The sequence below is a fragment of the Saimiri boliviensis genome, chromosome 20, assembly GCF_048565385.1.
Source record: "Saimiri boliviensis isolate mSaiBol1 chromosome 20, mSaiBol1.pri, whole genome shotgun sequence".
Taxonomy (NCBI): Eukaryota; Metazoa; Chordata; class Mammalia; order Primates; family Cebidae; genus Saimiri; species Saimiri boliviensis.
Window position 1 is genome coordinate 27,795,293 of NC_133468.1, and position 25,430 is coordinate 27,820,722.

At 55.2% G+C, this 25,430-nt stretch overlaps 1 protein-coding gene across 2 annotated transcripts in view; it reads right to left on the reverse strand.

The window, feature by feature from the left end:
• Positions 1 to 1,200: 1,200 nt before the first annotated feature.
• The window catches only part of FBXL18 (F-box and leucine rich repeat protein 18), a 46,067-nt gene continuing 21,837 nt past the window's right edge, over positions 1,201 to 25,430 (reverse strand). For both annotated transcript variants that reach the window (XM_074390408.1, XM_074390409.1), the window contains 2 exons: positions 14,113 to 14,331; positions 1,201 to 7,119 (listed from right to left, as the gene is read on the reverse strand). In XM_074390408.1, the coding sequence (XP_074246509.1) occupies positions 6,963 to 7,119; positions 14,113 to 14,331 (376 nt within the window). In that variant the 3' untranslated portion in view covers positions 1,201 to 6,962. The remainder of the gene's footprint in view (positions 7,120 to 14,112; positions 14,332 to 25,430) is intronic.

Genomic DNA, 25,430 nt, shown 5'->3' on the forward strand with positions numbered 1-25,430 from the left:
GATGGGGAGTGAACGTTGAATGGGGACAGAGTTCCAGTTGGGGAAGATGAGAAAGTTCTAGAGGCAGATGGTGGCGATGGCCGCACAACACTGAGATGTGATTAATGCCACCACTGAACAGTGCACTTCATTTTTCTTTTTTTTTTTTTTTTTTTTTTTTGAGACAGCGTCTTGCTCTGTCACCCAGGCTAGAGTGCAGTGGTGCAATCATGGCTCACTGCAACGCTGACCTCCCAGGTTCAAGGATCCTTCTGCCTCAGCCTCCCAAGTAGCTGGGACCACAGACCGGCATGTATCACCATGCCTGGCTAATTTTTGTACTTTTTGTAGAGACAAGGTCTCAAACTCGGCACAGTGATGTTTCTGCCTCAATTTCCCAAAGTGCTGGGATTACAGGCATAAGTCACCGCCCCTAGCCTGAACTATGCACTTTACTTTCCTCCCTCCACCCCCTAAAAAAACCCTCTGCTGGCAAAGTATGCACTTTAAAACCGTTAAGATGGGCTGGGCGCGGTGGCTCACCCCTGTAATCCCAGCGCTTTGGGAGGCCGAGGCAGGTGGACCACCTGAGGTCAGGAGTTGGAGACCAGCCTGGCCAATATGGCAAAACCCTGTCCCTACTAAAAATATTTTAAAAATCAGCAGGGCATGGTGGTGGTAGCCTGTAATCCCAGCTACTCGGGAGGCTGAGGCAGGAGAACTGCTTGGACCCAGGAGGTGGAGGTTGCAGTGAGTCAAGATCACACCACCGCACTCCAGCCTGGCAATAGAGCGAGACACCATCTCAAAAAATAATAATAAAATAAAATGAACAATGCTGAGGCCCTGAGGGACGGCCTACACTGACTCAGCCCTGCCTGCCTTCAGCCAGCCACCACTTTCGCAATCTGAGCTGCCACCAGCCCGCACGACCACGCCAGTGCCCCTGTGCTGCTCCCTGTCAAGCCCATCCTGACCTGTGCAGCCTCCTCCCTCACCTTTGGCTTCCCCAGCCCAAGACTGTCTCAGCTGTCACCTTCTCATGCCCCGTGGGGAGTGCCTGCTCCCCCACTTTGGGTCTTGAGTCTCCATCCACGCACCTCTGTTTCAGACAAACCACCCCTCACCACCTGAAGTGAACAAAGCTCCCAGCCTCAGGCCCAAGGAAAGGGTTGTAGGTAATCGGTCAAAGTATCTCTGCTAGAAGGACCACACAGCTGCCTGGCTTTCTAAATCAAGTCCATTTTATTTGAAATTTTCCACATGCCACACATGTACATGAAAATTCCCATCCAGAATGCAGTTTGCTACAGTGAACACCGAAGTCGGGAGCAGGCATCACCATGAGATGCCACGTGGCGAGTCAGCGGGACAGGGACGGGGGGGGGGGGGAGGGTTGGTCATCGAAAGGCAGGTAACGCACGTAGGGTCATTTAGCACCTGGTCATGAGATATGGCGAGACCCCCGGGGCCAGGGAAAGACCTCGCCTTAAAAACACAGGGAGTTCTGCTGTCTCTGGGCAGTCTCACATGGATGGGCAATGGGCAGAGGGTGGCAAAGGAGCGGGGCGAAGATACCACCAATGGCTGCAGGGGAGGGGCACACACACACGCACAGGCACGCACATGCTTGCCTGTGAACACCTCCACCCGGGCATATACACACACCCTTGCACACTCCCCCACCCCCATCCCGGACACATCATCAACACAGGGGTCCAGGCTCCAGCTCACTCTCTGCAAGGCTTCTGTAACCAGGGTTCCCAAGGCAGGTCTGGTGGCCACAGCATGGAGAGAAGCCTCCCAGGACCAACCTTCACTCCTGGCTCTGCCGGTCTGGGGCGGGAGTAGCCAGGTGTCCTGACCGGGGGTCTGCCTATAAACCAACCCCTTCAGCGTTTCTGTCTTTTGAGACAGGGTACTGCTCTGTGGCCCAGGCTGGAGTGCCATGATGTGATCTTGGCTCACTGCAACTTCCAACTCCTGGGCTCAAGGCATCCTCCTGCCTCAGCCTCCTGAGTAGCTGGGACCACAGGCACACGTACCAAGCCCAGCTAATTTTTTTTTTTAATTTTACGTAGGGATGGAGTCTTGCTATGTTGCGCAAGCTGGTCTCGAACTCCTGGGCTCAATCGATTCTCCTGCCCCAGCCTCCTAAAGTGCTGGGATGGAAGGTGTGAGCCACCACGCCAGGCCCCTTCCTTGTTTCTCAAAGGAGCTTTAGAGAGTAGATGACAGGCAGCCTGCATCACTGCCACCACTGGGTTCTTCAGTGTCTGTGGAGTATGTGTTCATCATGCCCAGTAGGTCTAGAAACTTCTAACTCGAATCCCACACCCCCAAGTGCTAATGAGACTCATGACCATCACAAAGAACCCCCAGGATCGTGGCGAAGGCTACTGAGAACCCCCATCCACAGGAGGTGGCCGACATCTCTGTCTCTGGTTTAGTGGCCCCACGCTTCATCACCACACCTGGTCCATGAATTCCTCATGTTTTCTTACAAGAGCTCTGTAACGAGCCTGGTGTGGTGGCTCACATCTGTAATTCCAGCACTTTGGGAGGCTAAGGCGGGCGAATCACCTGAGGTCAGGAGTTCAAGACCAGCCTGACCAACATGGTGAAACCCTGTCTTTACAAAAATACAAAAATTAGCAGGGTATGATGGGGTGTGCCTGTAATCCCAGCTAGCTACTCAGGAGGCTGAGACAGAAGAATCGCTTGAACCTGGGAGATGGAGGTTGTAGTGAGTGAGCCGAGATTTTGCCATTGCATTCCAGCCTCAGTGACAGAGCAAGACTCCCTTCCAAAAAAGAGCTCTGTAATTTTCAGATCCTAAAAGGAGCAGATAACAGGGCAAGAGGAGGTGGGAGGATGCCCCGGCACTGCCTGCTGGGGAATGGAGGCGGCTCCCCCGCTACCAAAGCCTCTGGCACCGTCCATCCTGGCAGGAGCACTGCAGCACCCCCGAGGCCGCGGCACTGTTCTGGAACCTCATCAGCCAGTGGGGCCCGGCCCTCCACTGTCGCAGCCCTACTGCTCTATGCCTGACCCCTCTGAGACCCCGGGCCCAAGCCTGAGCCCAGCCCCAGTCCCCTCGGCAAAAAGTCCAGCGGCTCTGGGTCCGGGCACAGGGAGTAGCTGAGGGAAGGCGCTGCCCAGGTGGCGGGCACCCCTCGCTTGTTTTTCAGCACCAGAGGAGCCCAGCCCCTCCTGGCCGCAGTCCTGGGTCGAAGCAGTGAGTGTCCTCCTGTCCTGTGAACACACAGGTCCCGGGAGGCCTTCTTGGAGAAAGAGTCTCTCAGGCTCGTGTCTTCTGGGGACATCTGATGGCAGGGACAGAGCCTGGCCCCTCTGCTGCAGAAGGAGGAGGCCCTCGCCCAGTTCCCCTGGGCTGGATGGGCCCTTGAAAATGAGAAAAGCCTCTCACAGCAGAGAGGAGAACCCAAGGCCCAGAAAGGCACCTTTCCTCTGGGTCCTCAGGCTCAAGTGCCTTCCCCGGGCCATCTTTGGAAGCCCTGTGGTGGCCTATGTGTCTTGGTGATGTGGAACAGGCAGCAGGGTGGAGGCGGCAGGCCACAGGGCTGCCGGGTCACAGGCCACAGGGCCACAGGGCTGGGAGGGAGTCAGGAGAAGAAACAGCAGCTAGGTCTGGGGTGAGCTTGGGGCACAGGCAGGAGGGAGCAGCCAGAGAGGTCGGGGCTCTCCCTTTTTAAGAACAAAGGGATAAATACCCTCTCCCTCCACCCTCCCTCCAACCCCCAGTCTCTCCTACCCACCCACACCCACCTGCACCCACCCACACCCACACCCACACCCAGAAGATGCAACTCACACGCATGCACACACAGGCACACGCACGCAGGCACAAACACAGGCACACACAAACAGGTACACACACAGGCACACGTGCATGCAAGTACACGAGCATGCAGGCACATGCACCCAGGCACACCCATGCAGGCACACAAACACAGGCACACACAGGTACACGCACGCAGGCACACGTGCACGCAAGTACACGTGCACCCAGGCACACACATGCAGGCACACAAACAGGCACACGCAAACAGGTACACGCACGCAGGCACACGTGCACGCAAGTACACATGCACGCAGGCACACACATGCAGGCACAGGGACAAGTGCTGACCATGCTCCTCCAGCAGGCAGCATATGGTCCGTCGCTTAACAGCCCAGCTCTGCCAATTGGAACCATTAGGGTGGGTTCTTTTCCCAGCATCGAATGCTGCAGAATGTAAATTGCAACTAACACCGGTGCCAAAATAGCACTTAGCAAAAATAAGCACGTTATTAACATCTGGTGAAGCCCATCTCGGGGGTAGCGGCAGCGGAAATTCTTGCTCTAAGTCAAAGAATGGTTGCAGGGTACACAAACCACAAGGTCTACTCTTTGGGGGTGCTTTCCAAGGCACTGCACCCCAGCCTCAGGAACGGACCTTCCCCCAGCCCTGTCAGCCAGTCCAAATGATGCTGTTGGTTAAAACCGCTTGCTCATGAGAACAGGACACCCAGGCTCGATCGTACACACGCAAGGATGCAGTCCTGGTGCCAACACAATTCTCTGGCCCCAGAGGGGAATGTTCTGGAGGAAAGGAGCAGGGCATGGAGCTGCAGTGCCGAGACACAGGCCCCCTGAGGGTCCCGGAGTCTCCCAGGCCACCTGCCTCCCTCCTGGGCCGCACCCTCAGCCTGCCACACCTTGTTTTGAGAGTAAGAAGTGGTTGGGCCCAGGCAGCAGCCAATCTGATCACCAGCACCTTATGGTCTCTAGGTGCCATTTTAAAGCTCTAAAGAAATGTCCAGGAGCTTGGGGTGCGGTGGAGTGTTACCACCACCTTTGAGACCCTCATCTACAGCCCCGGCCTCCCGGAGCCCTGGGCAGCCTGTCCCCTGGCCTACAGGCCAGGGGACAGGGCTCAGAGGTGTGGCTCTCAGAGGCTGGGCCAGGAGGGCCTCTGGGAGGCGAAGGCTTGGTCCGGTGTGGGTTCCACATCGGGCACTGCTGGATCAGCCAGAAGGGTTCCTCCGGACAGGAGGCAAAGTTTCTGCACTGGGTGCAGCCCGGTGCTGGGAGAGGACCCGTGGGCTTCAAAGAGGAGGGCTTGACCCCATAAATACAAGACAGGGTGAAGCGGAACGAGATCTCGCACCCCAGATCCCCCTGTGCCAGTGAGCAGAGGCGCCGGGGTGGGGTCGCGACTGCCAGATGGAGAGCTGGGAGGCCGCCAGCACAGGAGGGCTGGACCTCCCCACAGCCTTAAGCCCAGTTCTCCAAAGGCCTCCTGGACTTCCTTGGCTCCCAAAACTAGGAGCTACTGAGAACGGAGCCACCTCCCCCACCACCAGAGCCCAGGGCAGGGCCAGTGATTGGAGGCCCGGGGATGGTGTCCCCCGTTTTTTAACAGCACGGCAAATGTGAGACACCATCACACAGGACAGGGGACCTGTCACACAGAGACCCAGGAGGATGATGGTGGCCAGGGCGGAGGTCCAGGTGAGCAGGACCCAACCACAGCCCCCCTTGGAAGCCACCAGCCCAGGGACAGCTCTAGTAGCACCTGGAGGTGGAGGATGGCAGAGATGGCCCAGCATGGCACGTGTGGTGAGGCCTCTGCCGCCAGGAGGGTGTCCTCAGTTTTGGAATAGCTTTGTTGAATTTTTTTTTTTTTTCTTTTTTTAAGAGATGATGTATCCCTGTGTTGCCCAGGCTGGTTTCAAACTCCTGGGCTCAAGGGATCGTCCCAAAATGTGTTGAATATATATGAACATGTGTGGATGTGCAAATATATAGACAGAAGGACAGAGTCTCGCCCAGGCTGGAGTGCAATGGCCCGATCTCAGCTCACTGCAACTTTCACCTCCCAAGTTCAAACGATTTTCCTGCCTCAGCCTCCCGAGTAGCTGGGATTACAGGTGCCCACGAGCATGCCCAGCTCATTTTTGTATTTTTAGTAGAGACGAGGTTTCACCAGGATGGCCAGGCTGGTCTCGAACTCGACCTCGTGATTCACCTGCCTCGGCCTCCCAAAGTGCTGGGATTGCAGGCATGAGCATCCCGCAAACAGGCCAAATATTTTTTAAGTCTTAAAGTCATTTGAAACAGGGTAATGTGATTGCTGCTCCAGCCTGAGGAATCCTTTCTGGGTTTTAATGTTTCGCATTACTCTAACAAGGCCGAACGCGTATCAATCTGCCCAGGAGCGCGCGTGGACCTTCCCAGGGAGGCTGAGTGCCACGGGAGGGAGGGGAGGAGGCCTCTCTCGTGAGAAACAGGCCCTGCTCCTGGGGCTGAAAAGTCGCAGGGGACGCTCCAACCAGCAGTCCCAACCCCAGGGGCCTCTCTGGGGCCACAGACATCATCTGGCTAGAAAAGCCACAGAGACATGAGGGGGCTCTAGTGTGTCCTAAAGGGACAGAGAGCCCCAAGTCTGCAGCCAGGTCCCCATGTCACACTTGACCACGAAAGGAGATACTCGGACATGAGGTGACCAGCCTGGCCAACTGGACTTTAGGGGGACAGCATGTGGCCACCCATCCGCCAGGCACAGGTGGCAGGTGACCACAAACAACAGCCAAGGGACATGCTTCCCAGTCAGAGCGAAGGGACAGTGGGACAGGGTTCTGGCCCTCCAAGCCATGGACAGGGCCCCCAGGGATTGAGGCTCAGTGCACCAACACCACAGCCAGGTCCCAAGGCTCAGCCTGGTTCAGCCAGGCCCCACATTGACTGTCCCCGAGCCCTTCACGTCACCCAGAGCATATCCCCTTGACCCAAACTTCACAGAGCAACAGTTCCCAGGAGAGAGCCATGGAGACACCAGGAGCCCCAAGAGCCAGGTGGGGCGTGGCCAGTCGAGAGAGAGGCCCCCTGCCTCTTGTGACAAACCAAGGGTCCCTGGTGTCCCAGGCTCTTGCAGCGTCTCGAGGTGACTCAGACCAATGGGCAGCGACTCGGCCTCTCACCACCACAGGTTCGGCGGTTCCTCGGCCACTCGGCTCTTAAATAAGGTGATCTCATCCAGGTGCACCAGGGGGACGTCCCGGATGACGTCGGTCAGGCCCTCGTGGAGCAGAGGGAAGATGACAACGTTCAACGCGGGCCGCTCGGCCTGGAAGCTGAACCAGAGACAGGTGGTCAGCGGAGTATGTGGGCGGCCACGGAGGGAGTGGGGCCTGCAGAGCGAGCCCAGGAGGCACTCATACCTGCCCTCCCCACCCAGGCTCAGCTTCGGGGGTCACCCTCAATGCGCCTGGAGGGCCCTGTACATGGCAGCTAGAGCTGGGGAGGAGTAGGACAGCTACGAACAGGCACCATGGTTCTCTCCAGGCTCAGGGGCACCTGCTCCATGCCAGCCACAAGAATCAGAGGCCCTGGAGGCCAAGCCTGCTCTGCAGACACAGGAGAGCCGCCGGGACAGGCTGCTGCACCTGAGGGCAGCAGAGGGACCCCACAGCAGGAGTGGCAGATCTGATGCCCGTGGCCCACAGAGGCCCTACAGCCAGGACAGAGATGGGACAGGTGCCCAACCCCACAGCTGGGCCTGGGCCACCTTAAGGGGTTGTGACTCCCAGGTCAGTGAGGCAGCAGTAATGGCTGGGAGGAGCAGGCAGAGGCGGCCACTCAGGAACAGCACGCATTTGCGTGACAAATGGCAGGTGGGCGACCCTCCCAATGCCCCCACCCCCAGGCGGCCAGCCCCCGACACACTGCAAGAAAACTCATACACCGTTGCCATGGGGTGTCCAGCCTGTACCAGGCGCTGTGTGAACTTTACAGACATGATCTCATTTTGCCTTCCCTGCCACCCTACAACCAGCCACCAGGGGGCCGGGGCAGAGCAGGGACCCCCTCAGTCAGAGCAGGACACCAGCACAATCCTACTGGTTCTACTGGGCCAAAATGCAATGCAAGCCGGGTACTGTGGCTCAACCTGTAATCCCACCACCTGGGAGGCAGAGGTGGGAGGATCCTTTGAGCCCAGGAGTTCAAGAACAGCCTGGGCAACATAGGGAGACCCCCGTCTCTATAAAAAATAAAAAAAATTAGCTGGGCATGGTGGTGCATGCCTGTCACCCTGGTCACTCAGGAGGCTGAGGCAGGAGGATCGATTAAGCCCAGAAGATTGAGGCTGCAGTGAGCTATGATCACTGCAGTGAGCTATGTACCACTGTACACCAGCTTGGGCAGCACAGTGAAATCCTGTCTCTAAAATAAAATAAAAAGAAAAGAAAATGCAAAGATGCAAGCACCAGCCCAGGAGCTCCAGGCAGAGGAAAAACATAGCAGTGCCCCAGAAAGCAAGACAAATACATCTAGGTCGGACGCAGCAGCTCACGCCTGTAATTCCAGCACTTTGGGAGCCTGAGGCAGGTGGATCACCTGAGACCAGGAGTTCGAGACCAGCGCAGCCAACATGGTGAAACTCCACCTCTACTAAAAACACAAAAATTAGCTGGGTGTGGTGGGGTATGCCTGTAGTCCCAGCTACTCAGCAGGCTGAGGCAGAGGAATCACTTAAACCCGGGAAGCAGAGGTTGCAGTGAGCCGAGATCACACTACTGCACTCCAGCCTGTCGACAGAGCGAAACTCAGTCTCAAAATAAAATAAAACAAAACAAAATTAAAAGACCAGACTGGCCGGACGCGGTGGCTCAAGCCTGTAATCCCAGCACTTTGGGAGGCCGAGGCGGGTGGATCACGAGGTCAAGAGATCGAGACCATCCTGGTCAACATGGTGAAACCCCGTCTCTACTAATGGTGCAAAAAATTAGCTGAGCATGGTGGCGCGTGCCTGTAATCCCAGCTACTCCGGAGGCTGAGGCAGGAGAATTGCCTGAACCCAGGAGGCGGAGGTTGCGGTGAGCCGAGATCGCGCCATTGCACTCCAGCCTGGGTAACAAGAGCGAAACTCCGTCTCAAAAAAAAAAAAAACGACCAGACTGGGCAACACAGGGAGACACCATCTTTACAAAACAACAAAAAATTCTAGCCAGACAAACATGGCAAAACCCCGTCTCTACTAAAAATACAAAAATTAGCCGGGCATGGTGGCAGGCGCCTGTAATCCCAGCTATTCAGGAGGCTGGAGGCAGGAGAATAACTTGAAACCATGAAGCAGAGGTTGCAGCGAGCCAAGATCACACCACTGGACTCCAGTCTGGGCGACAAAGCAAGACGCCATCTCAAAAATTAAAAATTAAAAAATTAGCCGGGAGTGGTGCCAAGCACCTGTAGTCCCAGATACTCAGGAGGCTGAAGCAGGAGAATCACTTGAGCTTGGGAGGTCGAGGCTGCAGTGAGCTGTGATTGCACCATTGCACTACAGCCTGGGCAACAGAGACTCTGTCTCTGAAGAAAAAAAAAAAAAAAAAGAAGAGACTGCAGCCAACACCCAGCCGTGTGTGACAGCGAGTCTGTCAGGGACAGAAGGGTGCTGGCCATCAAAAGAGGCAGCGCAGTCACCATCCGCAGGTCAGCAGCCACGACACCAGCCGGCCCTGCAGGCTGACACACAGAGAAATAGGCAAGACCGCAGGCCACCCACGGGAGGGGACAGGTGAGCCGCACAACAGCCCGGGGCCAGGTCCTCCCTGCGGCTCCGGCTCCATAATCCTCCAGGCAGGGAAAAAGATGAGAAAGAGGAAAGCAACAGGAAAAGCAACAACAAATCGCTGCTCCTCCTCTTGCTTCCAAGGTGCAGAGCAGGGGGCGGGGCCTGCGACTGGTTCCCGGGAGCCCCGGCGCCACCTGCTGGGCCCTGGGGGCAGCTTCAAACGCCAGAGCTGTGGAGCTGACACTGACCGCCAGCCCCACAGGTGCCCTGGGCTGGAAAGCCCGGGGAATGAAGATCAGACCCCGTCTGCAGGTCAGCCGGGACCTGCAGCCTGGGCCACACTGCCATGATTGGGGATGGCACAGAGTCACACACAGGCACGGAGGCAACGAGCAAGCAGTGGCACAGGCATCTGTGGAAGGGGCCTCTCCCACCTGGCTTTGGGGTGGTATCTGACTTCCAGCAGGGTGGGGTTTTCAGCAGCTCTGGGGAAATCCTGCCTACGTGAGCACAGAGGTCCATGCAATGCTGTAAGCCTGTCATCTGCAGAAGCTCCCGACAGAGCCTGCGCGGCACGGAGCTTGGAGGTCCCCACAGCCCTGGATGGCCCTGCACAGTCCCAGCATGGCCCCTCTCCTCCTCTTCTAGGTGTGAACTCTCATCCCACCAGCATGTGCTCCCTGCTACACTGCTCAGGGCGCCTCTTGGAGACTGTTCCTTCCTCTGTAAACTGGGGCTGATCGCATTGAGCTCACAGAGCTTCTGTGAGGCTTGAACGAGAGGCAAGACACAGCGCCTGGAGCAGGCAGTGTTCAGGACAGAGGCGCACTGCTAACACGGACGCCTTAACACCCTCCTCCCACTCAGTCAACAGCAAATGGGGCTGTGGGTCCCACCACAGGCCTGGGTGCTGTGCCAGGTGCGGGACACAGGGGTGGGGAGTGGGGTCACAGAGGGACTGGCACAGAGTGACGGGCAAGGCTACCATCCAGGAATCCTGGGGATGCTCTCAAACACCACGCAGCAAGCATGGCTGATCAAGGGCTCTGCCAGGTACCTGCGTGTGACCAGCGCCCTCTGGGGCCACCAGCGAGCTCAGCGCCAGGCTCAGCTTGTGCCTGAAGACACAAAAACACCAAAGAAGAGCTATGGAGCACCAGCCTTAATTAAAAAAAAAAAAAAAAAAAAAGGACCATCCAACCGGGGAATGCAGAGACCTTACAGCATCCACTTAGAGCATCAGACTTGCATAAAAAACGCACAGGCGCAGGGCACCCCAGGAGGCCGGGCGGCGGGGGGGAGCTCCTGGCCTGCAAGGGGCGGCACTGAGCCGGGCACAGTCAGCGGCAGGTGGGTAGAGGAGAGAGCAGTTCAAAGCCGGGGCTGGCATCTGGTGCCACGTACAACCAACCCGCCTACAGCGCCGTGCAGAGAGGATTCTGAGACCCAGAAGGAAAAGCAGGCTCATCGGCGGGGATGCCTGTGAGGGTGGGGCCTGGGACTGCTCTGACCCTCGAGGCCGGGTCGGCTGCCTGTCATGAGCACAGCCATCCTGAACTGCTTGGGGATCCTGGACGTTCTCTGCTGCAGCGAGGAAACAAGCAAGTCACAGAGCAGGCCCCCATCACGGCAGGAAAAGCCACCCCACCCCTGCAGGGCTGAGACCATCCCACGTGGGATGGGTCTGAGAGCCCCAGACGCACAGGCAACAGAAGAGACGAAATGCCCACTCTCAAGTCCCTTTAACAAAACACACCCACCCAGGAGACGCCCGCTCTGGGCATACAGTGGCAGCCTCCCACTGGCTGGGGTGCCTTTGAGTGGAGCCCAGCTGCAAGCTGATGAGGGAGAAGGCCTGAGGCTCCTGCCGTGGCTGACAGGGCGGAGCTGGCCAAAGCCGCCACACTTGAGAAAAGCCAGCCTTGCCCCCAACAGCTACCGCCCCTCCTCAGGCCCACTTGGCTAAGCCCTTGGGTGCCTGTGACCCACTCGGCCCTCCTAAAACAGGTACATGAGCAGGCGTCACGTCCAGCTCACAGCACAAGGATGCTAAAGTGTGGGGAAGCAGAGGCAAGGGGAGGAGCTGGAACATTCCAGCCGCCACCCGGGCTGCCCTCCAGATTCCACCGCAAGAAGCATCAAGGTCCAAAGCAAAGTCGAGGACACAGGAAGTGTGTTTTCTACAAGAGCCACGTGACGCTGACCATGACTTCCAGATGAGGGCCACCAGGCTGGCACTGAGAGCAATCACTTAGGGCTTTATTTACTGACACAAGGAGACTCCACCGTGTAGTGTCACTTTTTTTTTTTTAAGACACGGCGTCTCTGTTGCCAGGCTGGCATGCAGTGGCACCATCTCAGCCCCCTACAACCTCTGCCTCCTGAGTTCCAGCAATTCTCCTGCCTCAGCACCTGAGTAGCTGGGACTATAGGTGGGTGCCACCACGCCTGGCTAATTTTTTGGGTTTTTTTGTATTTTTAGTAGAGATAGGGTTTCATCATGTTGGCCTGGATGTTCTTGACCTCATGATCCACCCACCTAGCCTCCGAAAGTGATGGGATTACAGGTGTGAGCCACGGCGCCCAGCCAATGTTACGTTTTTAGAAATCAGATTACAAAACAATATGAGAACCTTATCTCCAGTTGGTTCTCCAGGGAAAGCTGGCAACTTTCACTGTTGGGAAACTTTCACTTAAAAATAGGCTGATGTCAGGTCGGGTGTGTTGGCGCATGCCTGTAATCCCAGCACTTTGGGAGGCCCAGGCGGGCAGATCACCTGAGGTCCGGGAGTTCGAGACCAGCCTGGCCAACATGGAGAAACCCCGTCTTTACTAAAAATACAAAAACTAGGGTATAGTGGTGTGCACTTACAATCCCAGCTAATCAGGAGCCTGAGCCAGAACTGCTTGAACCCGGAAGGCGGAGGTTGCAGTGAGCTGAGATCGCGCCACTGCACTCCAGCCTGGATGACAAGAGTGAGATTCTGTCTCAAAAAAGAAAAAAAAAAAAAAAAAGAGGTTGACTCATAGTCTAAATTTTCAAAAAGTACTATAAACACAAGTTGTTTTTACAACCAGAGAGGGGAAACCTCAACTACGATTATTCCTGAGAAAGCCAGTGGCAGACCGCAAGGACAACAGACTGTCCCGGAGTCCGGCCAGCAGGGCTTCAGGGCCCAATGGCTCGAGACCTCCTGGCTGATGGCTCTTCTTGCTACTCTGTGAACAGCCGGTGTCTCCTCCCTGTCACCTCTCCCCACCTTCAGGGGCACGAACACTCAGCACCAGGCTTACGCCTCTCTCAGGAGCCCTGCTCATTTGACAGTCAGCCCTTCCTCCTGAGAGGTCTTTAAATACATCCCTCTCCAAATCGCCTGCGAAGATCAAGCTCTCTCCAGGAATCGCCTCCTGACTTGTGTTCAATTCTAGGTGCTCATCTGAGTTGGTGCTCAGCAACAGATCATCAAACCCCAGTATATCCTGCTCACAAGGGGAAGCGGAGATGCCAGCTAAGAGAAGAAGGGCCAGAGGACACAGGCCTTCTGGAAAGGGCCTGGCAGCAGGTGGCGAGGAGAGGGAGAGGCTGCCCCACAAGGAGGAAGGATTTCTGTTCAATCTACCACCTTTACCCACAACTGCCCAAGTAACCACAGCTCCCAGATCTAAACAACGTGCAGAGATGTCAAAAATCCAGAGTTAAAAGATAGTTGCAGGCTGGGTGTGGTGGCTCACACCTGTAATCCCAGCACTTTGGGAGGCCGAAGTGGGTGGATCACTTGAGGTCAGGAGTTTGAGACTAGCCTGGTCAACATGGTGAAACCCCGCCTTTACTAATACACAAAATACAGGCTGGTATTACGCACCTGTAGTCCCAGCTACTTGGGAAGCTGAGAGATGAAAGTTGCAGTGAGCCGAGATTTTGCCACTATACTCCAGCCTGGGCAACAGAGTGAGACTCCATCTCAAAAATGATAAGAAGAAAAATACTTTTGTGCTTGTGGGAAAAGAGGGCTTGAACTATCTAGAAAATTTGCCATGCAGAGGCCAGGCTTGGTGGCTCACATCTGTAATCCCAGCAGTTTTGGGGGCTGAGGCGGGTGGATCACTTAACATCAGGAGTTCGAAACCAGCCTGGCCAACATGATGAAACCCCATCTCTTCTAAAATAATTAGCTGGGCATGGTGGCGCACACCTGTAGTCCCAGCTACACAAGAAGCTGAGGCAGGAGAATTGCTTGAACCTGGGAGGCAAAGGCTGCAGTGAGCAGAGAGTTCGCCACTGCACTTCAGCCTGGGCAACACAGCGAGACTCTGTCTCAAAAACAGCAATAAGCAGCAGCAGCACACTTTTGTGCTTGTGGGAGAGGAGAGCTCGAACTAGCTAGAAAATTTACCCTGTGGCCCGGGAGTATCTAGGAGCAGAGGCTGGGCCGGAGGAGAACCACACCCCTTGCTTTCACTCAGTCGCTGCCTGGTGCTGGTCAATTCCATGAAATCGCTGGCAGGCACTTGATGTCTGCGGAGCCTGAACCTATGCCCAGCCCACATCACTCACCTGCGGAGGAGAGACTGCTGCAGGTTCTTGCAGGTGGCGAGGGACTCCCCGGTGAACAGGTGGCACATGACGACGTGCAGGCAGCGGGCCATGAAGGCCAGCACGGCGTCCGGCTGGAGGGTGCCACTGCGGGAGACCAGGCACAGGCGCTGCAGCGAGGAGCACTGGCTCAGCGCCTGGAAGAACTGGGCGTTGGCGCTGAAGTAGGGCTGCTCCAGCCTGCAGGGAGAGAGAGAGTGCCGTGAGGCCCACAGGAGGGGCTGGCAGGCCGGCCCAGGCCAGCTGGGCACACAGATGTGCTGAGGGTGGAAGCTTCCTGGCCTGGGACCCAGCCCCGCTGTTCGTGCCCCCCTCTATACCACTATCCCCTGGGAGGCTGGGTGCCGACTCAGATCCCCAGGGTCTCCCTTGGAGATCCGATTTGGATCAGACCCAGTGGGCCTGATACAAATAGCCAGCCGGTATCTACAGAGCCCGGCTGCAAGTCACCGGCTGAGGCCATCAGCATCGGTGTGCCCAGCCGGCCTGGTGCACCCACTAACCCTCAGGCACCCCACCTTCCTCAAACACTGGCATGCTGGGCAGGGGATGCAGCGAGAACCCCACACGTGGCCTCTGCCCTTGGGGGGCTCAGATGGTGACTGAACACAGTGGGAGGGGGCAGGAATCCGGGAGGCGAGGCCGGGGGACAGGCGGAACCTCAGCCAGGTGGGGGCCGCTCCAGCCCCAACAGATGGGATGGCTGCAGGGCTAGAAGGAGAGGCGGAGGGGAGTAGGGCCAAGCTAAGAGGTTGGCAGCCAGGGCAGGGCAGGGCTGGGCCGGTCCAGGCCGCAAGGCAGGGCGGAAGCCCCTTGAGTCCACACCGACGCTACAGCAATAGAGACCAAGACGAGAGGGCTCAGGGGAAAGGGGAAGACTTGGGAAAGGGAACTAGGAGACAACATTCTAGATTCTTCCCGGGGAGTCTGTCCAGCCAGACAGAAAGCAGGAGGACAGGGCAGGTCACAAGACGCAGTGGCGGACGTGGGGATGTGGCGCTGCTCAGAGTCCAGGGGCTCTTAGGGAACCAGCTGTGGGACCGGGCAAGACCCAGACTGTGGCAGGTCGTGAGGTGCAGCGAGCCCCTGAGATGACAATCAGGAAGGAGCAGAGAGGCCAGAGGGGAACTCATGATACATCAGGGGCTGCCCGGAGCTCCGGGGGTGGAGGGAGAAGCTGCTGGAGGGATGGGCTGAGGAGAATGGGGAGGGGCTGGCATGGGCTGTGCTGCAACCCCTCCCCCGACATACACTATGCACAAGTCCTCACCTTGGGACCTGAGAGTGTGGCCTTATTTGGCTACAGGTTCATTGTAGATGCAATGGAGTTAAGATAAGGTTACATCCTGCATGAGGGTGGACACTAAATCTGATAACTGGCTCCTCACAAGGCCCAGTAAAGGCACAGAGCTAACCCAGACACAGAGGACAGCCAGGCCACAAGGGAGGTAGAGACGGGGCCACGTGTCCATCAGCCAAGCAGCCAGGTGTGGCTGGCAGGCGGCTGAGTTCTTCCTCGCCATCCTCAGAGGGAACCAAACCTGCCCACACGCTGATTTTGGACCTCTGGACTCCAGAATCATGAGACAATAAACATCTGTTACATTAAGCCACTCTGTGATCAATTGTCCTGGCAGCTCAAGGACCCTAGCACAGATGTCCAGGACAGTCATAACAGAAGGCACCAGGCACAGAGATCCTTCCCTGGAAGATGATACAAAAAGACTAAGGCAGGGCGGGTGTGGTGGCTCATGCCTATACTACTAGCACTTTGGGAGGCCGAGGCAGGTAGATTGCCTGAGCTCAGGAGTTCAAGACCAGTCTGGATAACACAGTGAAACTCCATCTCTACTAAAATACAAAAAAGTAGTCAGGCGTAGCAGCGTGCACCTGTAGTCCCAGCTATTTAGGAGGCTGAAGCAGGAGAACTGCTAGAACCCGGGAGGTGGAGGTTGCAGTGAGCCAAGATCCAGCCACTGCACTCCAGCCTGGGCAACAGAGCGAGACTCCATCTCTCTCTCTTTTTGTTGTTTTTTGAGATCGAGTTTTGCTCTGTTGCTCAGGCTGGAATGCAATGGCGAGATCTCAGCTCATTGCAACCTCCATCTCCTGTATTCAAGTGATTCTCCTATCTCAGCTAATTTTTCGTATTTTTAGTAGAGATGAGGTTTCACCATGTTGGCCAGGCTGGTCTTGAACTCCTGACCTCAGGTGATCTGCCCACCTCGGCCTCCCAAAGTGCTGGGATTACAGCTGCACACTGTACAGGTAGGCCACCACACCCGGCCAAGAGTCCATCTCTAAAAAAAAAAAAATTGGGCCGGGTGCGGTGGCTCAAGCCTGTAATCCCAGCACTTTGGGAGGCCGAGGCAGGTGGATCAAGAGGTCAAGAGATCAAGACCATCCTGGTCAACAAGGTGAAACCCCGTCTCTACTAAAAATACAAAAAATTAGCTGGGCATGGTGGCGCATGCCTGTAACCCCAGCTACTCAGGAGGCTGAGGCAGGAGAACTGCCTGAACCCAGGAGGCGGAGGTTGCGGTGAGCCGAGATCGCACCATTGCACTCCAGCCTGGGTAACAAGAGCGAAACTCCGTCTCAAAAAAAAAAAAAAAAAAAAAAAAAATTACCGAGGCATGGCGGGGCACGCCTATAATCCCAGCTACTGAGGAGGCCAAGGCAGGAGAATCGCTTGATCCAGGGTGGCAGAGTTTGCAGTGAGCCAAAATCGCGCCACTGCACTCCAGCCTGGACAACAGAGAACAGAGTCAGACTCTTGTCTCAAAAAAAAAAAAAAAAAAGAAATTCTCTGATGCTCCCGATGCTGAGATTGTGTGTGTGTGTGGGGGGGGGGAATGAGGGCCTTCAGAGTGTGGCTTTGAAAAGGGCCCACCACACAGGACGCAGGATAGGGAAGGGTGCTCTGAGCAGTCACAACCCCCATCACACACACACAGCACAAGCCCCATCCCCCAGGCACCATTTAATCAATTTTGTCCTTGAAGATACAGAGGAAAGTATCCAGACAGCCATGACTAGAGAGGACACCTCCCAGGGAGGTAAAGGGTGGCCACGTGGTGCTTAGATTAATCCTCACCAAGGACAAAATAATCACCAAAATCAGGCAGAGCCCAGATAGCTAACCAGTGCCTTTCCTATCATGAATCTGAATTTTCTTTTCAGCTGATTTTTCTGGAAAAAAATGTCTGAACACACTATTTGGCTATTTTTGTTGTTGTTGTTTTTCTTTTGAGATGGAGTCTCGCTCTGTCGCCCAGGCTGGAGTACAGTGGCTCCATCTTGGTTCACTGCAACCTCCGCCTCCCGGGTTCAAGCAATTTCCCTGCCTCAGCCTCCAGAGTAGCTGGGACTACAGGTGCATGCCACCATACCCAGCTAATTTTATGGGTTTTTAGTAAAGATGGGATTGCACCATGTGAGCCAGGATGGTCTCAATCTCCTGACCTTGTGATCTGCCTGCCTCAGCCTCCTAAAGTGTTGAAATTACAGGTGTGAGCCACCGCGCCTGGCCTGGTTCTATTTTTTTTTTTTTTTTTTTTTTTTTTTTGCAGTTCAAGCATATCTTTGAACAGTGTACCCAGCTCTATCTTTTAAAAACCAAATTATTATTTTCTGCTGAGCACAGCAGCTCATACCTGTAATCCCAGCACTTTGGGAGGCCAAGTCGGCTGGACAGGAGTCCGAGCCCAGCCTGGCCACCACGGTGAAACCCCATCTCCACTAATAATACAAACATTATCTAGTCATGGTGGTGGTTGCCTATAATCTCAGCTACTTGGGAGGCTGAGGCCCAAGAACTGCTTGAACCCAGGAGGCGGAGGTTGCAGTGAGCCAAGATCATGCCACTGCACTCCAGCCTGTGCAACAGAGCGAGATTGTGTCTCTCACACACACACAAAATTAAATAAAACATGCAAATTGTCTTTTTCTAAATGTGTTTTGTTAAGCTATTCAAACTTTTTATTTAAAGATGGCGATAAAGTGTTTTCATTAAAATATATTTTAAATACCACCTCTCCCTAAATCCTAAAGTAAGTATCCCTTTGCAGACCTGAAGGTTGGAATGGGGAGGGTGAAAGATTGTGCAGGTGCCGCATCTGCTAAGCTGCAAAGTCACCTCTGGATTTCTCTCCAAAGCAAAAGCAGGAGGCTCCAGACAGCAGGGGATGGAAACGGGGCACTGGGTGCAGCTGCCATCGTGCGGTCACTAGGTGGCGATGCGGGTCCGTGCCACCCGCCCCAGATCGCTTCGAGCCTCTGAGGTTAAAAACCAATTCGGGGCCGGGCGCGGTGGCTCAAGCCTGTAATCCCAGCACTTTGGGAGGCCGAGGCGGGTGGATCACGAGGTCAAGAGATCGAGACCATCCTGGTCAACATGGTGAAACCCCGTCTCTACTAAAAAATACTAAAAATTAGCTGGGCATGGTGGCACGTGCCTGTAATCCCAGCCACTCAGGAGGCTGAGGCAGGAGAATTGCCTGAACCCAGGAGGCGGAGGTTGCGGTGAGCCGAGATCGCGCCATTGCACTCCAGCCTGGGTAACGAGAGCGAAACTCCGTCTCAAAAAAAAAAAAAAAAACCAAGTCGGCAGAGCATGAAAAAAAACCTTTTTTCCACTAGACAGCCACCTCCAGATTCTTCTGCCCCTGAGGAAGTCAGCTGTCACAGGTGTTCAGGATGCGGCAGGACCACGGGAGTGACTGGTCAGTCAGGGGGACTGAAACGTTTAAAGCTTCGCAGGCTCCCATGGCACTCCACCCAGGGCATGTCACCCAGGACAGTGACAGAGCTGACCTAATTCGGGTGGCCGGCAGCATCTGCAGGGAGGATGGGGACGAGGAAAAGGCTCCCACTGCGCCAGGCCTAACCTCTGCGTGAGGATCCTGTCTCCACATCCTGCTCCCTGAGGGGCACTTGGGTCTCCTGGTGACTCTGTGGATGTGAAAGGCGCTGGGCTCATTGTGGGGGCCCCCAGCTAGCTGCCCATCACACAGACCGTCAGAGCAGAACCCAGGCCTCTGAGGTGTCCCTGGGGCAGCTGTCAGGGCCTGGCTCTGAAAAGGATGGCCTGCTTCTGCTCAGACGCTGCCCTGGTTCTGAGGTCACAGCAGCCCGAGTGACTCAGGGTAACACGCGCCCCCCTCCCTCCACAGCAAGCAGGGCTTAATCAGTCTGAGGAAAGAAGGAGCCTTTTTCTGTCCAATTTGTAATCTCCTTACTACCGAGGTGTGTCCAAGCACCAGCCAGAGACTCCCTGCACCACACCCTCCCCACCAGGAGCCCCAAAAGGCAAAAAGCTGGGGCTCACAGTGTGGGGCTGCCAGTGGCAGCAGCCGGCTGGCCGGGGATTCCAAGCTCTGCCACCAGAGACTCCGTCCACTCCAGGATGCAGCCTTGGAGCACCGTGCCAGCCTCTAGGAGCCCCAGCGCCATTTCCTCTGCACAGCTCCTGCCCACGGGCAAGCAAGTGCCACCTGCTCCTTTCACTGCAGCATCCCTGGGCTCCCTTGCCGAAGAAGGCCAGAATCCAGAGGAACGGGGCCAGCTGGCAGAGTCTGGGAAGCAGCGTTTGTTCTGAACAGGCAGTACCCAGCTCAGAGCAGACGTGGTTCTCAGCGGCTGCTGGGCACAGGCTTGAGTTTGTGCACAGAGATCCCATTGTGAGCGGGTTGGGTGCTCAGGCTGGCCCACAAAACCCACTGATCCTGGGGCCCGCAGGCTTCTCTCCACACTGCCTCTGTGGCCCTGCTCCTGAGGAAAGCCCTTGGCCACAGGGATCCTGTCCCAGACCCTGGAGGCCATCGGGGGCCACGAAATGCCGTTTACCCAGGAGGCAGGAGACAAGCAGCTGTATAACCCAGGCAAGGTCTTTCACTCTCTGGGCCTCACTTTCTCCATCCATAAAGTGGGTACAACTATGTGGACACTGAGGGTTTCTTGAGAACACTGAAGGGATCGAGACCTGTACGCACATGAAAAGTACCTGGCAGGGGTCACATGAGCCCAAAGGTACCCTCCACCCACAGCGGCTGCTGTCACCTTTGCCTCTTGCTTCCAGAATACCCTCTCCCTCCGGCCAGTGCCCCACTTGCTGACAGCCCCTGCTCAGTCTCCCTTCCACATTCTTCCTCCTCTTCCTGGCCAATTCTTGCCACGTGCACCCTAGCCCAGTCTGTGGGCTCACCTGGTTCCACAGCTAAAGGTCACTTTAGCTGAGGACACCATGAGCTGAGGACGCCAAAGCAACTCTCCCAGGCCATACATCGGCCTGGACTCTGGGCTTGGGCCCATCAACTAGGAGGCCATACTTAACAGGCCCTCTAGACTGGGCACAGTGGCTCATACCTGTGGTCCCAGCCCTTTGGGAGGCCCAGGCAAGAGGATCACTTGAGCCCAGGAGTTCAAGACCAGCCTGGGCAACATAGCAAGACCCCACCTCTACAAAAAAAATACAAAAAACTAGCCGGGCGTGGTCACGTGTGCCTGTAGTCCCAGCTACTCGGGAGGCTGAGGTGGGAGGATCACCTGAGCCAGAGGAGGTTGAGGCTGCAGTAAGCTGTGATCATGCCACTGCACTCCAACCTGGGAGGCAGAATGAGACCATTTAAAAAAAAAAAAAAAAAGTTCGGCCGGGCGTGGTGGCTCATGCCTGTAATCCCAGCACTTTGGGAGGCCGAGGCGGGTGGATCACGAGGTCAAGAGATTGAGACCACCCTGGTCAACATGGTGAAAGCCCGTCTCTACTAAAAATACAAAAATTAGCTGGGCATGGTGGTGCGTGCCTGTAGTCCCAGCTACTCGGGAGGCTGAGGCAGGAGAATTGCTTGAACCCAGGAGGCGGAAGTTGCAGTGAGCTGAGATCGCGCCATTGCACTCCAGCCTGGGTAACAAGAGGGAAACTGTCTCCAAAAAAAAAAAAAAAAAAAAAGTTGGAGAAGCCCCAAATTTACATACATTTTGAGTCTATTTATTTATTTATTTATTTTTGAGGTAGAGTATCCCTCTGTCACCCAGGCTGGAGTGCAGTGGCGCAATCTTGGCTCACTGCAACCTCCGCCTCCCGGGTTCAATCAAGTCCCCTGCCTCAGCCCCCAGAGTAGCTGGGATTACAGGAGCACGCTACCACACCCAGCTAATTTTTAGTATATTTAGTAAAGACGGGGTTTCACCTTGTTAGCCAGGGTGGTCTCAATCTCCTGACCTTTTGATCTGCCCGCCTCAGCCTCCCAAAGTGCTGGGATTACAGGTGTGAGCCACTGTACCTGGCCATTGAATCAAACTTCTAAAGCAGGGAGATTCTGAAGTCTCCCATCTGGTTCTCAAAGCAACCCAGGATGCCTGGGCCAGAGCGTGAATAACCGGCCCATTCTCCAAGCACGGAACCCTGCGTTGGCTTGAGCTGAGAATCCAGTTGGCAGATCCAGGGCCTGGTGACTCCAGCAGGCAGGAAATAGAGAGGCTTTAGCGATCTGGTCTGTCTTTTGGAAGTCCCAGTTTAATCCTGGGCTTCTCAACCAACACTAACAGGTCTGCAAAGGGAGGCCGAGAAGAAGGGAGGCGCCCAGCCTGGCTGCAGGGCCCTGGGAGGCTCCAGGGTGTGAGCCTCGAGCTCTGCCACTGGCAAGCAGACCCAGTGGCTTCCGGCCATGCCCTCTGCGGAAGAGTGGAGATTTACAAGGACACCCTTATCTCTGCTCTGCATGGCTCCAGGGCCAAGGTCAAGCACTGTCGTCTCCAAGAGACTCAGCTCCCCCTGAGCTCCCGCAGCCTCACTGGGAAATGACAATGATCAAGGCTGCAACCTCAACAGATTGTGGTGGGGATGATGGGCTCAGGGCATGGCTCTCAGTAAAGGCACCAAGTGAACGCTAACTATTGTGGGGACAGTGACACGTGCCCACATGTCCCCTTAGGTTGAGGTATGACTTCCCGTGCCCGCCACCCACCCCACCAGCTAAGGACTCATGGAGACAGCAGGTCACTATCTAAGCCCTGCCTCCACTGTCTCCCGAACCCGAGTCCCTTGTAGCACTGAGGTTCAAGGCCTTCACTATCTTTTGGGTAATTTTCTTTTTTTTTTTTTTTTTTTTGAGATGGAGTTTCACTCTTGTTACCCAGGCTGGAGTGCAATGGCGCGATCTCCGCTCACCGCAACCTCCGCCTCCTGGGTTCAAGCAATTCTCCTGCCTCAGCCTCCTGAGTAGCTGGGATTACAGGCACGCGCCACCATGCCCAGCTAGTTTTTTGTATTTTTAGTAGAGACGGGGTTTCCCCATGTTGACCAGGATGGTCTCGATCTCTCAACCTTGTGATCCACCCGCCTCGGCCTCCCAAAGTGCTGGGATTACAGGCTTGAGCCACCGCGCCCGGCCTAATTTTCTTCTTCTTCTATTTTTTTTTTTTTTTTTGAGACGGAGTTTCGCTCTTGTTACCCAGGCTGGAGTGCAATGGCGCAATCTCGGCTCACCGCAACCTCCACCTCCTGGGTTCAGGCAATTCTCCTGCCTCAGCCTCCTGAGTAGCTGGGATTACAGGCACGTGCCACCATGCCCAGCTATTTTTTTTGTATTTTTAGTAGAGACGGGGTTTCACCATGTTGACCGGGATGGTCTCGATCTCTTGACCTTGTGATCCACCCGCCTCGGCCTCCCAAAGTGCTGGGATTACAGGCGTGAGCCACCGCGCCCGGCCTTTTTTTTTTTTTTTTTTTTTTGAGAGACAGAGTCTTGCTCTGTTGCCCAGACTGGAATGCAATGGCATGATCACAGCTCACTGCAGCCTTGACCCAACCTCCTGGGCTCAAGCAATCCTCCCACGTCAGCTTCCTGAATAGCTGGGCCTACAGCCACGAACCCCCACACCCTGCTCATTCTTTTTATTTTTTTTGCAGAGTTGTGTGTGGTCTAGCAATGCAGCCCAGGCTGGTCTCGGACTCCTGAGCTCAGGAGATCCTCCACTTCAGCCTCCCAAAGTGCTGAGATTACAAATTCGAGTTACGGCAGCCAGACCACTTTGGGTAATTTTTCTTCTCTTTTCTTTTTTTTGAAAATCTCATGCTTTCACCCAGGCTGGAGTGCAGTGGTGCGATCTCAGCTCACTGAAACCTCTGCCTCCTGGGTAAAGAGCAATTCTCCTGCCTCAGCCTCCTGAGTAGCTGAGCCTACAGGTGCCTGCCACCTAATTTTTGTGTGTTTTTGGTAGAGACAGGATTTTACCATGTTGGTCAGGCTGATCTCCAACTCCTGACCTTAGGTGATTTGCCCAATTTGGCCTCCCAAAGTGCTGGGATTACAGGAGTGAGCCACCACATTTTTCATGATCGGATTTATCTGCCAAGATTTTCAAATGCCTCTCAAGTTAACAAATTCTTATTCCTTGAATGCTGGGAACTGACAAGAATACTGTTTGCTCCACAGCATAATCAGCATAAATTCATTTTGTGCTTGGCTTTGGAAATGCCATGGGTCCCCAACACTGTCTGAGGTAGAGATGTCCCAGGCCAGTGGTTCCACCTCTTCCCCGCTCTTGGATGGGTCCTGCTGCTAGTCCCAGGGACCGTCACCTCCCAGGAGTCTGTGGTGCCCCTCCTGCGCCGACCTCTGCCATCGCCTCCATCCCGTCCCCTGCAGCCCACGTGGGATGCCCGGGATGCCGCTCCCTCTCCCGGGTGAAGGCCCTCAGCACTATCACCACCTGCCTTGTCCGCCCCATCTTTCCCACTCCCTCTCACCTCCCGCTGTCCCCTGGATCCTCTGAACTGACTGCTCTCTGGCATATTTTCAAGTCTCTGGGGTTCCTTCATATGGTGCTTACTGACCCAGGAAGCCTCTGCCTTGCCAGGCACGGTGGTTCATGACTGTAATCCCAGCACTTTGGGAGGCGAAGGCGGGTGGATCACCTAAGGTCAGGAGTTCAACACCAGCCTGCCCAACATGGTGAAACCCCATCTCTACTAAAACTACAAAAAAAAAAAAAAAAAAAAAAAAAAGCCAGGTGTGGTGCTATACACCTGCAGTCCCAGCTACTCGGGAGGCTGAGACAGGAGAATTGCTTGAACCCGGGAGGCAGAGGTTGCAGTGAGCCGAGAAGGCCCCACTGCACTCCAGCCTGGGTGACAGAGTGAGACTCTGTCTCAAAAAGAAAAGAAGGCCGGGCACGGTGGCTCAAACCTGTAATCCCAGCACTTTGGGAGGCCGAGGCGGGTGGATCACAAGGTCGAGAAATCGAGACCATCCTGGTCAACATTCTGAAACCCCGTCTCTACTAAAAAAAAAAATACAAAAAATTAGCTGGGCATGGTGGCACATGCCTGTAATCCCAGCTACTCAGGAGGCTGAGGCAGGAGAATTGCCTGAACCCAGGAGGCGGAGGTTGCGGTGAGCCGAGATCGCGCCATTGCACTCCAGCCTGGGTAACAAGAGCGAAACTCCGTCTCAAAAAAAAAAAAAAGAAAAAAAAAAAAGATGGAGGCCCAGTGCAGTGGCTCACACCTATAATCCCAGCACCGGTACTTTGGGAGGCCAAGGTGGAGGATCGCTTGAGCCCAGGAGTTCAAGACCAGCCCGGGCAATATAGTGTCTCTACAAAATTTTAAAAAAATATATATAGCCAGGCGTGATGGCATATGCCTGTAGTCCCAGCTACTTGGGAGGCTGAGGCAGGAGGACTGATTGAGCCCAGGAGGTTGAGGCTGCAGTGAGCTATGATGGTGCCACTGCACTCCAGCTTGGATGACAGAGCAAGACTCTGTCTCAAAAATAAATAAAAGTAAAATTAAAAACAAAACAAAAAAAAGGGCGGGGTGGCCGGGCGCTATGGCTCACGCCTGTAATCCCAGCTCTTAGGGAGGCAGAGGCGGGAGGATAGCTTGAGCCCAGGAGTTCGAGACCTGCCTGGGCAATATAACGAGACCCCGTTCTCTAAAAAAAAGGAAAAAAAAACAAAAATCCAAAAATAAAAGGGCAGGGTGTGGTGGCTCAAGCCTATAATCCCAGCACTTTGGGAGGCCGAGGCAGGAGGATCATGAGGTCAGGAGTTCGAGACTAGCCTGGCCAAGATGGTGAAACCTTGACTCTACTAAAAGAATGAAAATAATAAATTAGCTGAGCGTGGTCAGAGGCTGAGGCAGAAGAACCACTGGAACCCAGGAAGCAGAGGCTGCAGTGGGCCAAAAAGGCATCACTGTACTCAAGCCTGGGCAACGGAGCGAGACTCCATCCCAAAACACAAAACAAACCCAAAACCTAAAATGCAATTAC